Below are 18,614 nucleotides of genomic sequence, written 5' to 3'. Positions count from 1 at the left end.
CAAAAAACAATTTGAATTTTGTAGGTGATATCAATTATCAAATCAGTCATTCTGGGTTGAGTTTTTAACGGTATCGAGAAATTAAAAAATTTGTACATCAATTGCAAGATTTTTTAAATTTTCTATGAGATTCAAATTGAACTCTTATTACCTAGAATAAGCATCATTTCATTAGATCATTGTAATTCCATAAAAACCCTATCGTTTTTTTTCAGAATGAACATGAAATTGAAGCTCAATAATCTACTCACAATGCGATGCTCAAAATTTGAAATCCATCGACATATTTATGCAAATGCTAAGTAATTGAAATGTTAATAAATTTACCAAAAATCTACAATTCAACTCACGTTCGAAAGCAAAAATAATCTTTTCTTCTAGTTCGCAAACGTTGACATGAGGCGTCAGCTTTTCACGACTCACGTCTCACTTCTCACTTCTGACTTCTCAATCTCATGTCTCATGTCTCATGTCTCACGTCTCACGTCTCACGTCTCACGTCTCACGTCTCACGTCTCACGTCTCACGTCTCACGTCTCACGTCTCACGTCTAACTTCATACGTCTCACGTCTCACGTCATTTCGCTTCTTCTCATGCCTCACTTTTGATGGCTAACGTCTCACGTCTCACGTCTCACGTCTCACGTCTCACGTCTCACGTCTCACGTCTCACGTCTCATCTCTCACGTCTCACGTCTCACCTCAAGTCTCACGACTCTCGTCTCAAGTCTAACGTCTCAGTTCTCACTTCTCACTTCTCACTTCTCACTTCTCACGTCTCACATCTCACGTCTCACCTCTCACGTCTCTCCTCTCACGTCTCTCCTCTCACGTTTCACGTCTCACATCTCACGTCTCACTTCTCACTTCTTACTTCTTACTTCACACCTGCCATTCTCATGTCTTACGTCTTACACCTCAAGTCTCATTTCTCACGTCATCTCTCACGTCACTTCTCATAGAAAAAAGTTTTAAAGTGGGGGATCAGATTATATTTTTTAACGTTATTTGTTGTAGTTTTGTGCAAAAATATTTCGACAAAACTTTTTTCTTAGTCTCTCCTCTTACTTCGCACGTTTCTCTTGTAGCCCTCACTCTACACGTCTCACTTTAAATTCAATCCTCAAACGTCTCACTTTTGACTTCCCACTTTCGGCGTTAATTCTCACGTCATACTTCTTACAACTCACATCTCATTTCTAAATTCTCTCCTCTAACGTCTCCCTTTTTACTTCCCACTTTCCGCGTTATTTCTCACTTCATACTCCTCACAACTCACGTCCCAGATTTCCTCACGTCTCACTTCTTATGTTTCCTTTAACGTCTCTGTTCTCACTTCTCTAGACTCACTCTTCACGTCTCACGTCTCACTTCTCACATCTCACGTTTCACTTCTCACGCCTCAGAGAGGAACGACTCCTCTCTCTGCTCACGTCTTATTTCTCACTTTTCACGTCTCACTTCTCACATCTCACTTCTCACGTCTCACTTCGCACTTCTAATTGTCATTGCACTTTCCTCACGCCCTTTGTCTCACTTTCCATTTTTCACGTCTCCCTTCTACAGTGTTGCTAGAGAACTGGGAAACCGGGAAAAACTTTGAAATTGCTTCATCGGGAAGTTGGAAATTCCAGCTCTTCCCAAAATATCATAAAAATATATTAATTTTAGAGATGTTCTCGCTAAACGTTTCATTTTTCTGTAAATTTTATTTAAACGACTAAGGTTCACGATTCATGATTTCAAAAACATAAATATATTCACGAATCCTCTGCTTAAATGATTTTTCACCCCGTTTAAGAAAGTATGAAAAAGATCATCCTCAGGTTAAGGTTTAGGTTCACTTTCAATTTCGTATTTGTTTGTAAAGCAATGCAGATAATAATGTTTAGTTTTAAAACATCTAATAGAACTTTTTTTTAAGTATAGAAATACTTTTAACCAATATATTTGAAAATTTTTAAAATCGATAATCTCAATAATTTTTTTTTTTTTTAACCGTCACCATTTTTTTAATCTTTTTTGACTAATTTGTTTTTTTTTTTAATAATCATCAACTTTTTTCTCTAGTTTAGAAAAGTCAGTGTAGGGTTTGGTTAGATGTCTTTTCGACGTGTAGCCCCGAACCCATTCTGGGAACATGGTCGACATAAGACGAAAAAATCTTCGCAGGCGAAAATCTGAAAATTATGATCAACAAAATCATCTGCCGCTTTTTACTTGGCTTCCCAACTCGGACGTAAATCGTGTCAGTTATTTATACATTTTTTAACCAAAGCAATTAATAGTTACGAGTTTTGTTGAATAACTTAACTACCTAAAATATCCTAAAATTTTTAGAAGACCCGTTTGAAATGGCTACCTGTTGAAAAAAGTTGAAGTATTCGCAGGAGTTCTATACGAGTTTGGATTGGATATATTGCTATACAATTCTTTCACATGGAGGGCTTTTCATTGATTTTTTTAACGCTATGATTCATATCTAAAAAGTAAAAACCAGTGTCCGAATATTTTGTGTTGCCAAAATCGAATGTTGCAAAAATCGAACGGTTTTTTCTTCATTGTTTTCTCTTATTTTTACAAAATAACTATTGTCATAATCATTAACGTTATTTTTAGTCTAATTCCGATTATTTTTTAGTCATTTTTTAATGTTTTTTTCTGTTCTTTTCGATGCATTTTGCCAAAATCGAACGGTTTTTTTCTCTTATTTTTAAAAATAACTATTGTTATAATCATTAACGTTAATTTAGTAAATTTTCGACTATTTTTAGTTATTTTTTAATGTTTTTTCTCATCTTTTCGATGCATTTTGCACAATCTTGTTTTGTTTATAATCTTTTTTCATTCTTTATAATTTTTTAGTTGTTTTGTCATTCTTTGTCTTTTGTTTGTATTTGATTTTTGTTTTTTTTTTGAAATTTTCATCTTTTTGTCATTTTTGAGTACTTTATAAATGTTTTAAAAAACTTTTGTTTTTTTGGTTGTATTTTATCACCATTTCAGAAAGTTTAAACGTATTTATGGTGTTTTTCTAAATAATATTGGTCCTGTTATACAGAAAACTAAAAGGTAATGTCGCTTCGACCGTTCGATTTTGGCTCATGTGCCAAAATCGGATGTTGCCAAAATCGAATGTTGCCAAAACGAACTCGGCCTGTATAACGAAAACTGGAAAAAAATTACCATTTTTAACCGGGAAAACTGGGAAAAACTTTGAATTTTCAAAACGCTGCATCTCACGACTTATTTCTCAAGTTCACGTAACTCTTCTCACGTCTCACGCCTCATGTCCCATATGTTATGTCTTTTTAAGGTCTCAATTCTCATGACTCAGATCTCGGGTCTCGAGTTCCATGCCTCTGGTCTGATGTCTCAGGTGTCATGCCTAATGTCTAAGTCCAAATGACGCAGACTTCAGGTCTTAGATCTTATATCTCATGTCTCATTTCCTAGGTCTCAGATGTAAGATCTCAGGTCTTCGGTTGTAGGTTTGAAGTCTCAGGTCTCAAGTCTGAGGGCGTAGGTTCAAAGTTATTGTCTCTTGTTTCGAAGCTTCGGAATTAGTACGGTATTTTGGTTTTCACAATTATCACGGTATTTTTCCACGGTTTTTGAAATTTAAATTTCATTTGAACTTTTGGCTTGATTCCATCGGAAGCGATCGTGGAGTTGATTGAGATACTCTCTCTGGAAAAAGATGTCAGCATCGAATTAACCTTACAATCTAATAGCCTCAAGCCAACTCAGAACAATTTTGACAAAACAAAGTTTGAATCGCAAAAAAGATTGTTTAAGAAGATGCAAGCACTAGCTTTAATCTTTACTTAGAATTTTTGGAGCTAAATTACTTATTTTTTCAAACATGAAACTGGTACCAGAGCTTACTAAACAATTTTTTATATATTCAATAAGGTTTCTTTTTCATGGTTTTCCCATATTTTTTTTATTTTTGTTTTTATTCTTTTGAAGAAAGAATGATAGGTAACTAAAGCTTTTCTCTTGTTTGAAAATGTGTTAATACATATATTAATATATACATATATTAAATATATTGCTTTTGATTTACTAGTCCTTAACAAGATTAATAATGGCTTTGGATTCTTGAACAGCATTCTTTAAAGTTCACTTTACGGCAAATAATATTGTACCGTAAACTGGGGGAACTTTGATCAGCGGGGTCACTTTGATCATCATGAAATTTTGGCAGATAATCATCATTAACTAAGTATGAAATTAAAATATCTGAAAACTGATTACTACGTTTGAAAGCCTGTAAATTGAGTTACAAATAAGCTAAATTTGGTTTTTATTGGGAGATTTTTTAAATTACTTAAAATAAAATTTTAAAATCTTAAAATAACTTGTTTTTTGAAGGCTCACAAACAAACATCTCTCCTGATCAAATTTAAGCATTTAGGAGCAAATGGGTTGTTTAATAAGAAAGATCAACTTTTTTTCTTGATTTAGGATAAGTTTAAGTGTAATTTTTATGGTCATTTGATGATAATTTCTGGATATTGCAAAAAAAAACAGTCATTTTCTTGAAAAAGCCCGTACCGAAAAAATGGCTAAAATCCCTATCAAATGGTTAAGTTTGAAGAAAAAAAGAACATGGAACCGGTACGAGGACTTAGAGAATTGCATGAAATTAATTTTTATTTGTTTTTGAGGCCAAAAAATATTGAGAAATGTTTATGATTTTTGCCCCTAAATGTATGCACCAACATTGTCCATCTTTCGAGTATATTTGTTTTTGGAAGAAAACGTTGTAAAATTCAATTGAGTCCAAACAAAAAATTACTGTTATCGATGTTTTGAGCCTTCTGTGCTAAATGATATAAAAACAATAAATTTGAAGATGTTAAGATACGTTAAACCCATTGTGATCATTCGAAATCTGGTTTTGTTACAAACATTTAATTATAACCACCAATGTCGTTTGAATTTACTGCAATCAATGATCATGTTTAATACTCCACACCTGTTTTGGATTATATAATGAACTGCTATAAAGCCGAGCCACCCTAACCACATCACCGAGTGTTAGATTCTCTCCCGAGAACTCACTCCCATGGGCACGATCGACTATCGATAGTGCCGACAGCAACAGCTGATCATAAACCAAAATAAATGAGTCTTTTCCAACCTCCACTGACTACACATCGGCTCCAGTTATTTTGTACCCCCGTCGATCGATCCTTAAGTAAAGGGAAATAAAGTTAATTCCTCCCCCGCGAATATTAGTGTTCATACTGATCGGAGTGCAAATATCACTGAACCATTTCCCCAGGGCCTTGATTGCCTCCCCCGGACACGGACTGTAAAGTGAGCACTAAGTTATGCTTAGTTCTGATCGTCCCAAAGTGAAAGTGTTTACAGTCCACTATAGTTGAAGTGGGACGATCCAGAACATTTGGTCCATTCGAACCGAATAAGGACAGTGCGGTTAGTGACCGACGGAAATTCGTCTTGTGTTGAGGAAAGAACAATCCTAATTTCTTGGACTGCCTGCCAAGCCAAGCAAGCGGTATTGGAGCATCAAACCGCTTTGCCAAAGTGACATCGCCATCGCGCCTGCGCCATTTCGTTTACCGTTGCTGAGCCAGAGTGTGAGCATTTCAAAAGGTTGGACGGTAAACTTCACGGATTGAGTCGGATTTGGTCGGAACTTTCTGGAGTTGGACATCTTACGGAATAATACAGGAAAGTAAAAGTGTGCATGATTGTTCTGGATTGTGGGTCAAATAAATATCGAATTTGTTGAAAGAATTGAATTTTCTGGTGGTATTTGGGATGATTTGTGCAATCCCTGATTGATCCTTCTGTTGCTGTTATTTTGGTTCACCTTGGCAGTCATTTTCCGTTTTGATTTCCCCAGTCACCCGAGTGCGCTAGTTTTGTGGAACGTTGAATTGAGACGAGTGATTCAGTTTCAGTTTTTTAGTCAGAGAATTCGTCAGATTTTGTCAGTGATCAGGTGTCAGATATTAATTCACCCCAAGAGCTGCGAGTGCTAGTGCGTGTCGAAGACGGAAATTAATTTAGTTCAATTAATTACGAAAGGCATGTTGTGTGAAAAGGTGTTTGGTGTTGGCAGTTGATACATTATACATTACAAATCATTACACCGGATCAATATTGAAAAATATTATTATTTTTTAGAAATTCATTCAGTTTTTAAAGTCAGATTATTGTGTCAGATTTTATCAGTTGTTAGAAAGTTATTTTGAATTCGTTTCTCGGTCACGAAGACGAAGGTAGAGCCATGGAAGATATTGACTTCAGCGAACTGAATGAGCAAGACCGCCAATTGAGAAGAACCATCAAGTCAATTGCGGAGTTTGTCAAAGAATTCCAAAAAGGGCTGCATGACGTGGAAGTCGAAGTTCGCTTGGACACTTTGGATGGTGCTATGTGTAAATTTTACGAAGTGCAGAGAAGGATGAAGGTAATTCTCGACGACGAAGAATTAGGAAGGAAGCTGGATACGGAAGAGTCAGAAGCACAACGAAAACGTCGAGTTAAAACGCAAGCTGCTCGTCGTGAAGCTGAGTTCGATGAAGTGGCTTCCGAAGTCGAGAAGCTGTACTACCCCTCAAAGGCTGCGTTGCTCAACCTTCGGCCTAAGATTAGAGAACCAATTGAAAAAGAGGGTGACCCTGGGAGCGAAAACTCGGCTATGTCTCGAGTTAAGCTTCCCGATATTCAACTACCCAGATTTGGAGGAAAGATCCGAGAGTGGGTTACCTTTCGTGATATGTTTACCAGCCTAATCAACAACAACAGCCAACTTTCTCAAATTGATAAGTTTTCCTACTTGCGATCGTCTGTTACCGATGAAGCCCTCCAGGAGATTAGCTCTATCGAAATGACCGCAGCCAACTATCAAGTCGCATGGAATGCACTCGAAAGGAGATACGAGAACAGAAAACTTATTGTAAAGGCCCATTTGGATGCGATCTTCGCCATTGAGCCGATGCGAAGAGAAAACTGTGAGTCGCTAAATCGGTTAATAAGTGATTTTGACAAGAACTTGCAAATGTTAAGTAAGGTTGGTGAGCTAACGGAAAATTGGTCAACGATACTTGCTCACATGGTGTGTATGCGTCTGGATGCAGTTACCCTTCGCCATTGGGAGACGCATCACAACTCGAAGGAGGTTCCTACGTTCGCCAAAATAATGAATTTCTTGCGTGATCAGTGTCTCGTTCTCCAATCCCTCCTATCCACCAATGCGCCGGAGTCAGGGTTCAACGAATCAAATGCTACAATCATTCGTGTATTGTCGCACCCTAGGGGACGTTGTGTGTTCTGCGGTGAAGCTTTCCACAAAGTATTTCAATGTCGTGAATTTCAGAGTTGGACCATAGATAAGCGTGTGTCAGAAGCTAACAAACACCGGCTTTGCACGAACGGTTTTTCTCCTGGACATATTCCAAAGTTTTGTTCTAAAGGTCCCTGCCATTACTGCCAGAAGAAACACCATTCACTTCTGCACTACGGGACACCTCGCAGCTACTCACAACCGTACGCTTCCTCCGTTCCACAAACGCGTCGTAGACTAAGTTCTGTCAGTCAACAACCGGTGAACCATTTTATGCCAAGTACACAACATCAACCAATATCTTTCAGTCAACAACAGGTGAACCAGTTCAGACATAGCTCACAGTATCAACCACACCGCATACAAAACCAAGCGCCTCCTCCATCTACCGATTCCTTCCCAGTAATTCAACCAACTAACCCACTACAATGTCCACAATTTGCCACAAATAATTCGCTATCGCACACTGTTGGCCCCACTCAAAGATGGAGTGAGGGCGTTCCTTTAAATGCTGCCATCGATAGACCATACCATTGCTAGATCGTTACTCATTCGTGTTTTGAATCCGTTTCGCAATTACAGTTTTACAGCTTCGCGTTAACACTGGAAGATTGGTGCGAAAATCGCGTTTAAGTTTGATTTGCCAAATTTCCATTAGTCGCTCTGCCATGTATTGTCTATTTTTGCGGATTAAAAGCGCAACACAAAGGTCAGATTCTTCAAGATTGTATTCGAAAATGGTTAGAGAAACATTCAGAGTTATGTGTCAGTTTAAAGGGGCCTGATCACTGTGGATCAGGAACGCCTTGAATTCGTCAGAACAACATCAAGAATCAAGTCAGTCAGAGATACCTGATCAAGTGGATCAGGAGAGCCTCGCTTGAGTCAGAATTTTGTCAGTATATGAAGTAGATCAATTGCTTAATGAGCGAGCCAATAAAAAGTCCGATTGGTCAAAAATTTGAATAATGCGTTTATACCACTCGCTAAACCATTCAATGCTAAAACTGAACATCAAAACCACAAGGCTATACATGTAGCTTTCGATGAAGCGCAACACCTCAACCGGCATTTTATCTAATAACGGATTGATGGTGGGCCTAGTCAGCAGAATGCAGCTGCAGTCCTACATCTTACACTTCTCTTTGTAACACTACGACAGTTGTTCAACGTAGAGAGGTACACGCAGAGTTCAGTAAAGCATTAAACGCATTCATCAGTGATGGAATTGGTTATCTGATCAAAGATGTCTGCCTATAATTATCATAAAGTAAGAATGCTAAGTCGAAATGATTGTTAATTTGTCCTTCTTCTAAAAAAAAAGGTCCTCCCCAGAAATCGCAGTTGGGTTGAGTTGACATAACAAGATCATTGTAACACCAGAATTGAAACACATTCAGAAAAAGATTTTGTAAGATCCCCAATTGTCAGAAACATTTATGTCAGAAAATCTTCGTTTGTAAATCCGTCAGAAATAACTTCAGTAAGAATGAGTCAGTAAAAATCGTCAGTTTTGAGTCTGCATGTAAATGTTTTTGTCAGTAGAATGTCAGAATGAGTCTGGTGAATTTATGCAATGGAGCATGATGTAATATCATTTAAATAGAACTAGAGTTCTTCCGAACATTCTTATATTCCATGCACCATTTCACGTTTTCCATCGGTTCACCAATCCACCTTCCGGTACTTCCGACATCGAGAGCATCCCAACCACCTACGAGAAGAGTCCATTCCGGAAAATCATCCATTTCCATCACCACAACAGTCGCCCTGGTTCCTAAAGTACAGCATAAACCCACGCACCGAAAGAATCATCAAGAAAACATCGAGCCTTCAACGCATACCCACCGACAAAATATTATTAATTTTCCAAGTTCAGAAAGTTTCCGATAAATATTTGGGCGATGAATCGACACGTCCTAGTGTCTCAGTCAGCAGCAGCAACGGGTGGAATTGTGTCCCAACCAGCTAATCGAAATTTCACACCACCAGCAGGAGATTCGATTGATGATGATTACCACCAAACGGAAAGATTCCAGCCACTATCAGCCGTATAGGTATCTCTCATGCATACGCAAAGCAAGCAAACATGTTGCCTTTGTTGTAATTACATACGATAAGCACCCGGAGATTTCGGTCGCAAGCAAACGGCATTGTTTTCATCATCACCACCAGCTGTATGGGCTACAGGTTTCGGAAAGGAGATCATCATACAACGCACGGAGCAAGTGCGAGCAATTGAAATTGTCGATCCGATGATCGCATCGATGCACGAGAGCATGCGACGGTTTCACAAGCGGGCTGTTTGACAAAAAAAATCAAATTTGTCTTGTATACAATTTTAAGTAGAAATTTATAATGTTAACTAGTAGAATGTAAGAAGTGAATTTTAAAATGTTATTAGTTTTAAACTTTTTTTTAAAAATTTCTTTATTGAAATCCGGCTGGTTTCAAGGGGGCCGGCATGTTTTGGATTATATAATGAACTGCTATAAAGCCGAGCCACCCTAACCACATCACCGAGTGTTAGATTCTCTCCCGAGAACTCACTCCCATGGGCACGATCGACTATCGATAGTGCCGACAGCAACAGCTGATCATAAACCAAAATAAATGAGTCTTTTCCAACCTCCACTGACTACACATCGGCTCCAGTTATTTTGTACCCCCGTCGATCGATCCTTAAGTAAAGGGAAATAAAGTTAATTCCTCCCCCGCGAATATTAGTGTTCATACTGATCGGAGTGCAAATATCACTGAACCATTTCCCCAGGGCCTTGATTGCCTCCCCCGGACACGGACTGTAAAGTGAGCACTAAGTTATGCTTAGTTCTGATCGTCCCAAAGTGAAAGTGTTTACAGTCCACTATAGTTGAAGTGGGACGATCCAGAACAACACCTCAGTAAGGGTTTTAAGGCTGTTAGGTATTACGAAAAAGCAACCGCTTTCAACATATTCAAAAATGAATGAAAAAAAGTGATCAAAGTTCCCCCAGTTTACGGTACTCTCCGCTTCCACCAGTGTTATTTACCTTCGGAATTTTTTTGAAGAGGGAATTTTTGTTTTTCTATGTTTAATTTTGTTCAAAAGAGAAAAAAAATCTATTTGATTAAGTAGCAAAATTAGTCTTTAAATTTGCAAGGATTCGTCATAAATTTGTCCAACTGAAACTCTTCGTTCTCATTCCACAATTTACGACTGAACGCTTATTCGTTTGATCCACACAGGAAAACCGAACCAATTAATGTGAAAAAGTGTTTCAAGCTGTCTTTCCCTGGAACCGACATGCCGCTGTTATTTACTAATAATGTCACGTAAATATTTTTCCAACCATTGACTGTTTGTAAACTGAGTTCTTCAAGATTCGAATAAATCGGAGCAGGGCTCGGGAAAATAACGAGACTTCTTTGGCATCTTTTCCCATGCGTTCGGAAAATTTAACCCAAGCAAATCGAGATCGTTACTCGCCTGAGCTGAATGAAAATTCAACAATGTCGGTTTTATTCGTAGCAAGCGTTGAAAACTTCGTCACTCTCGCGATTCGGTTGTGACGTCATTGATGTTTGGAAAATCAGATGGTGGAGTCAACTGTGGTCATCTTCTATTGTGTGTTTAGATTACATCATGGAAAATGTAGAATCAACAAAAGTTGGGATTTTATTTGATGGGCAAATGACTGCCACTGACAAAACAGCAACACCGGAATATGAGCGAATCGGACAGATGGTGTCAATTGATGCCGTTGCTGCTAATATAGTTTGTGAGTTAAACGTTTGATAGACAAATAAATAAGCCGAAATGTAAATCATCAACGTTTCCCTAAACAATGGCGTCATGTCATTAGTGAAGGAGGAAAGTATGTATCGGGAAAATGAAGAACGACTAATTGACATGTATTTGTTATAGACCATAGTTAAATTCATCCGATGAAAATTGAAAGATATTATAAATCGAAAAAAAAAAAATCAAAGGATTGTAACCAAATGTCGGAAGTTAAGAGGTGTCGTTTGATGCGATCGTATCATCTCACTGACAGCATCAAGGTTCTAAAATCCCCAGCAGTTGATTGGTACTTAGCAGCAACATTTATTCTCACTTTTCACTTCGCACGGAGCAGTGTATTTACATTTCAGCTGGTTATGATTAATGTTTGTTTATTATCGGTTAATAACCAGCCGCAGCACACTTTTAGCTGCCCTATAGGGTTACTTTTCGCATTAGCCGAGCAATTAAACAGTTTTTTTTCAGCTCAAAACCCGCGAGAGAACTTCACCTACATTCATTCATTCACGCTTTCCAAACGTTTCTTACCTGCCGTGATATTTTCGTCAAGCGCGAAAACATCTGCTGAGAATTCGTGTTCCGGTTCCCCTGTGCGCCCGGATTTGGCGTCATTATGGCGTGTTAGCAAAAAAAAAAGGAAAGAAAGAAAGTTTGTCTGCTGTTAGAGCAAGGTTCCTATACATAGGTTGTAGCTAGTTTGCATTTAGCGTGTGCTTGTAGAAAAAGTAAGAAAGCGCTGATGGAAGTTGCAATGTTTAATGGCGGGATGCACTTTGAAAGCGAGAGGTACAATGAAAGTAGTGATAGTAAACGTTGTATTAAAGCATATCCTTTTAGCTGCCTGAAATAATTGGATAATAACGTAAATGTGGAATAGCATTAAGAATGTTGTAAAAGCTTTTTCTGTTAGAAGAAAATTTGTTTCCTCATTGTTGTTCCGTCTATCCTTCTAGCAATAAGGTAAATATCGATGCATTGAAGTTATGGAGCGAACAAAAAATTTGAACCTATTTAGAACCAGAAGTCCTGAGGTGTCTTACAAATCTGAAGCAGGCGTATCGCATTGTATGAAAATCACAGGAACGCAGTATCACTTGATGTTTCGTAAACTACTAATCAAACCGAATGGCTTAGGAATTATGATTGTTTTGTGAGAACTAACAACAATTAAAATGTATTTATTCTTTTACAATGCTTTGAATTGTATACAATGAGCACTGAATGTGTAAAATTACTTATGAAATGCCCTGATGTGAAAAAGTACATACTTTTTTTTCTTATTATTTCTTTATTCTATAAAATCACAATATTTCTTACAATCTAAACAAATTCATACAACAATGTTATTTGCTTCAAGTTTGTTGTTCTTCTAAACCGTTTTATTGTTTGAAAGCTACCTTCACTCTTTCAACCAATTTCAATAAAAATCTATTAGAACCATTGAAACATTATCAAGTGTGAAAAAGAAACCTATCATGAAAGCACTTATTTACTTCTTGAACGAATGACATTAGCCGGCATAACTTTAGGTACTGTTGCTACCATATTCAGCGTCCCTTTTTTAGCTCTACGCGTACACCTTAAAACCAGCTGATTGGAGCTATCTTCATCAGTGGCGTTTTCCGAAGGGTGAGATCGATGCCGTTTTACAGCACTCTCCTTTTGGACCTCTTCTGCATCTTCTTCCATTTGTTCATGTCCTGCAAAACCTCTGATCACCTTGGTGAAACTGCTATCCGTCTTTTCAGATTTAGTCTGTCCCTTGTCTTATTTTGTTGATGTCGAGTTGCAAATTTCCGTTTGCACCTCCGGTTGAGTTCTTTTGATAACAGGAGATTGAACCTCTCCAGAGTAGCTCACTGTAGTTTGCTGCTCTACCCTGCTAGCAGAACTAGCTGGGAGAACCACGCCGTCGAGTTGGTGAACATCTTTATCTGCTTGTAATCTTCTGTTTCTACTTTGCGGGCAGGAAGCGTTTAGGTGGCCCTCTTGCTTACAAAGATAGCACTTTTGTTTGAGTCCCTCGTAGTAAACTCTCCCTTTACGATTACAAAATAACAATGAACTTGGGATCTCACTAGTCATTTCCATGAATACACCTCTTATACCAGTAAACAGGTCCAACTCCAGTTCTGCTGGAAATTTTTCCTTCACCAGCCGTTTTACCCTGCCATACCTTCCCAATACAGCTTCTATTTTGCATCCGAAATTTCCGGAGGCAAATCAAAAACTCTGACATACCGGGTAAAGCAACTTGCTATTGTCATTATAACATTCACCGTTGTTCCATTCGAATACCTAAACTGAAGAGTCTCCGCATTCTGTGCAATTACATCCTTCATGGCCTCGTTAGTTCTGAACTTTATGAACAGGGACTTCTCCTCGGCCACCTTGTAAGAGGTTTCCATTTGTGACCTGTCCGCATCTAAATCCTTAATAAATCGAGCCGTTTCTACTAAGGTTGGACTGAGGGCACTATCTGGGAACTAAAGGCTACTGTATTCTTCAACAGCTCGTCGGCCATTTAAAAAAACACTCACTGCTGGAATTATGAAATTTTCACTTATGAAGCTTGAATCGAAAAACATCTGTCCTCTACGAAGGAACAGATCCTAGGAATTTTCAATCTGATTTTTTCAATCAAAATATAGGATTAAGGATAGCATAGCATTGGGTGACTGCTCACATTTTGCATTGGCTGATGCAGAAGGTACAACTCATAATTAAAACCAACACAAGATGTCAAAATGGGAATCTGGATGCAACACTCATTCCAAGTGATTATTTTAAAGATAAGTGTGATACCTTAATGTACATCGCAACAAGTCAATGTAATCATAAATGAGAATAATCTGAAACAATAAAATGATTTTTTTGTGCAGAGTTGTTGTAATCAGAAAGGTGAGGGAAGGAAATTTTTCAGGGGAAATCCTGTTTGGATAATAGGATGAATTAGCAAAAGAATAATGTAAATATGAAAAACAAATAATTTTCATAAAGAAACAATTTCACCAAACTCCATCGAAAATTGATACGTTTCCGCCAGTGCAATCTTCCAATTCTTCCGGGTTCCGGTAACCTTAAGGCTGATTGCATTAAAATATGCTCAATATAATTAATTGCTCCGTCACGAACTTTCTATCAATAATAAATTCTCGCAAGGTTCGTCCAGCTAAACGATACACCACTTGCATTTCTCTGCAAATATTTGATACTATTTCAATCAATTTGAAAATTTATCGATTGGAACAGAAGTTCCGAAGTAGATCAAATTCAATCTCCTCATCTTTTCAATTGAAATTTAGGATTTCTCGAAAAATCTTCAAAACGCAAAACAATTAAAAATGTTGATATCTTATGCTATTTGATCCAAGGTTGCGAAATCTCATGAGATTGAGATTTTTTGAGTGAGATTTTCCCTTTTTGAAACTCAGTGTGATGCTAGGTAATCTCATCGTGAGTATCACAAACGGTTCTTGTCTTGAATTTCAAAGCTTTCTCAGACTGAGAACCACGAGCAGAAAAACAATTAGATAAAAGAATATGACAGAAATAATAATGTACCATTGAATATTAAGATTGATCAAATATTATTGTACTACCATTTGGAGTAATTGTAAAATCGCTTCTTTTGTTAAGCGGCCTTACTTCTAATTTTTTGATTATTATCTTATGAGCTTTTAGACACATGCATCAGAAATGAATTGTTCTTTAATTATCATAGCTGGATTTTTTTTAACGATTTTTGAGTACGTTTAAAAATGCCCTTGAAAAGAAAATCGTGAAACCCTTGTTAAAAACACTGTTCAATTTCATTAAAATGGCTAGTTTAGACTGTTAATTGATCATTCACAGCCTTGTACATCATTTCGAAGTGGTTTTTGTGAAATCGGGAATGTTAAGATTGGTTTCGAAAATTGGTTTTCTCTACGGTTGTTCCGGATCTTTTACAGTCTCTGAGTGACTATTACTGTCAAAAATTCGGCGGAAAATTGCACTACCAATGAGTAGTTTGGAACAGAGAAGGGATGTCAAGGACCAAGGACGTTTAAAAAAAGATCGTTTGAAAAGAGATTTAAATAAAAGTTGAAACAAAGGACAGCTTATCACTGACATCACGGCTTCTATTTTTTCATTTAGTTGATATAAAAAAGTAGGTTTTAATTCTGAATGTAGAGATGCATATTTGTTAGAATACATGATCTTTATTAATATTTCCAAATTTAGATATCCTTCACTCGTACACAACATGCTCTGAAGAAGGGACCGCATGAAATTTTATGATTGTGATCATATTACAGTTCAACATATGTTTTTTTTTGTATGTCAACAGCCGAGAAAATACAAAAAAAAAACCTAAAAATATCTGAGTTTTGATCTTTTTTTTTGTAAAAATTTCAGCCCTTGAGAGTTAAAACAAATATCGATTTTACTATTAATGTATTCTATGCTTAGCTAACTAAGCATATTTTATTGATTTCAAATAGCCAGAAAATCGATTAGAAATGTTGCTTTTAATCCCATATTATGTTGTTGCTTTTAATTTTGAAAACCAACAAAACGTCAACGACTGAATTTTATATTTTTTTATTTAAGTCGTCTTGACTATGGAATTATGTTATAAATTGTTTGGTACCAAAGCGCCGTATTTGCAAATAATATTATAAAATTAAAGTGTTGTTCTCATCATTTATAAGGTAGTGTGTTGTGTACATAGACACTTTTTAAAACATAGGCACCACGAGCTTTAAAACTTTCGTTATTAAAAAGTTTCAATAAACTCCAATCATTAAAGCGCTCTTATTTTTTTTATATCAAAGCGTTTGGAGTCGTTCAACTTGGCGTGCCGCTAGTGTGAAAAGCTAATCACATTATATGACACATTCAAATATTCCATAGATTCGTTACAAATTTAACAGTCGTCAAAAATAGTAGGGGAAAAAGTGGGGAATATAGCTGAAGATTTCTTTAATGGGATTCTGGATTTCTGATTTTTTTTCTAGATGTGATGCTCAGTGAATTTCGTTTGACATCGAAAGCTTTGAGCATCACAACGAAATTCATTGTGCTGCTTAATTGATACTCATCACGGTGAGTATCAATTTCAAATGATTATCTGAAATTTTGCAACTCTGATTTGAACTACATGTTTTCGTAATCGGGTATTGGGAATTCCATTTGAGATGATAACAATATGGATTTTGATCATTCTTAGATGGAGATTTATTATTCTTGCACAGATGGTGTAAAGCATGGATCACGCAAAATCTGGACGCATTAAGACGCAGACGGGTCTATCTCGGAGCTATGTAAACGAAATAAAAATGATTTGTACTCAAAATGTAGGGTTTTGGAAAAATAATAAAAAAAATTTACCGATGTTTTTTTGATGAAATGTCGAACTTTTCGTCGAGTACCACTTATCATAGTTTGGACACCCTATTCGCTGACCTCAGCGGCCATTTTGTTCCACAATCACTTCATCTCTGTTGCATCCCGAGTCGTCTTATCATTCTTCTTCATCTTCTGCTTGACAATTGCCCAAAATTTTTCGATAGGATGGAATTGAGGGCAGTTGGGTGGGTTGATGGCCTATTCGACAAAATCCACCCACCCGTTGGCCCGATACCACTGTAGTACCTCTTTGCTGTAGTGGCAGCTTGCCAAATCTGGCGAAAACTTTACTGGTCCTTTATGAGATCTAATGTAAGGAAAAAAAACGTTTTTCAGGCACTCCTCCTTATACATTTCGGAGTCCATGGTCTTGTTTTTCACAAAAACCGGGGTTTTTCGTCCGAAGTTACAAATATCTTGCCAGATCAAACAATTTCTTGCAAACTTATGCGCAAAAACGAATTTGAACTTGGCGGGGACATCGCCCCGACCAGTGGCTTTGTAAATTTTTTTGCCAGGAAGTCGCTCAAAATCAGATTTCAGGATTTTTGAACCAGACCACGTCGGGTTTTTGACGTGGGTGTCCAACATTATTTTTCGTCTCGCGGCTTCCATTAAGTGTAACTTTTTTGGATCAAATCGAATCTCAATGAAATTGCACTGATTGCAAAGCACTGATAGAGGAAACATTTTCGAACAAAGTACTGTCAAAACATTCAGATCCGACAACTAGGAGCGCTATGGTATAATAAACAGTGCGTCCAGATTTCGGATGATCTATGCTTTACATGAAAATGAATGTTTATCGGTCTGTCTGTTCCAAATGGGCTCAGAAACTACTGGAAATTTGGCATATGACCGTTTCCAGGACCGAGGGTGGTTTCAATAATAGCTTCAGAACCCTACGCTTCGAGGGAGGGAGGGCTCCCATACAAATTTATCATACTATATGGCACAACCCATACAGTTTTTAAGTGATTTACATCACATTTTCTACAAAACCAATGTTACACCATAATACGATTTATTGAATTGTTAACACTAAACGTACCGAAGGCGGTTCAATGACGGTTTTTGAACTTTAAATGATGATTTAGATTAATATAATTTTTTTGCAAATTTTACGACAGGACTATTTTTATTTTTAAAATGCAAGTATTTTTACATTTTTAAAACTTTGTGTTGTGTTGTGGTTTTCGAATAGCTTATGTGGTACTATACCACATATATTTTTATCAAGCATCGCACCGCCAATGCAGTTACATCACTAGAAACGGTATGAAATTTGCTTTCTTTTGCATATAGTTTTATTGCCTGAACCTTACGTTCACATACTCAAAATCCCGAGCAAACTGAATTCAGGGGTAGGAATTGTCTCAGAAAATCCAGATTGTTAAAAAGTTCGAAAAAGAGCTAGCTTTAAAAAGCCGTCATAAATTTTGTATTTCGTATTTCAAAAATCTAAAGATGCCAAAATGTGGCATATTACGTAAACTTTTCAATTTACATTTTAAAAATTGTTCTACTGTAACAGAAACAGCTTTGGCTGTTGATCTATTGAAAAGAACGGGTTTTACACAACTTATTTAGCATTTTTTTTGGCCATGATCTCAAAAAAATAATAATAATAATAATAAAATAAAATGTACCACATGTGCTACATATAGCTTCTAACTTCTGCTTTTTTAGGCACTAAACGAAATTTTTTTTCGAGCACTTTATGACTGATTAACAGCCTTTTTTCTGAAGTATATTTTTTCATAAAAATTGCTTGGACTTAAAATTAATTTAAAATAATAGATTGTAGCTGAAAATGGGGTGAACATATTTGAGTCACGTTATAAGCTTTTCAAAACTATAAATTTTGTAGAAATCGGTTGTGAAACAAAAGAGTTTTAGCGAAAATGGTGTTTGCCGTCATTTGACCGCTCGCGGTATGAAAAGGTATATACGAAGAGTCGGTATGTTTAGTGTAAAACATGTTTTGACATATTCAAACGATTTGTAATATATATAAAAAGCAATTTCTGTATGTTTGTTTGTTTGTTTGTTTGTTTGTTTGTCCTCTATAGACTCAGCCGTCTTAAAAGCTAGAGGTCTGAAAATTGG

At 36.9% G+C, this 18,614-nt stretch overlaps 1 protein-coding gene across 1 annotated transcript in view; it reads right to left on the bottom strand.

The window, feature by feature from the left end:
- Positions 1–18,614, bottom strand: part of LOC129747646 (potassium channel subfamily K member 18) — a 74,456-nt gene that overhangs the window by 36,334 nt on the left and 19,508 nt on the right. The window contains exon 2 of the mRNA XM_055741946.1: positions 11,640–11,699. Coding sequence (XP_055597921.1) covers positions 11,640–11,699 — 60 coding nt within the window. The remainder of the gene's footprint in view (positions 1–11,639; positions 11,700–18,614) is intronic.

The sequence above is a fragment of the Uranotaenia lowii genome, chromosome 2, assembly GCF_029784155.1.
Source record: "Uranotaenia lowii strain MFRU-FL chromosome 2, ASM2978415v1, whole genome shotgun sequence".
Classification (NCBI taxonomy): Eukaryota; Metazoa; Arthropoda; class Insecta; order Diptera; family Culicidae; genus Uranotaenia; species Uranotaenia lowii.
This window is presented reverse-complemented; position numbering and strand designations above follow the sequence as displayed.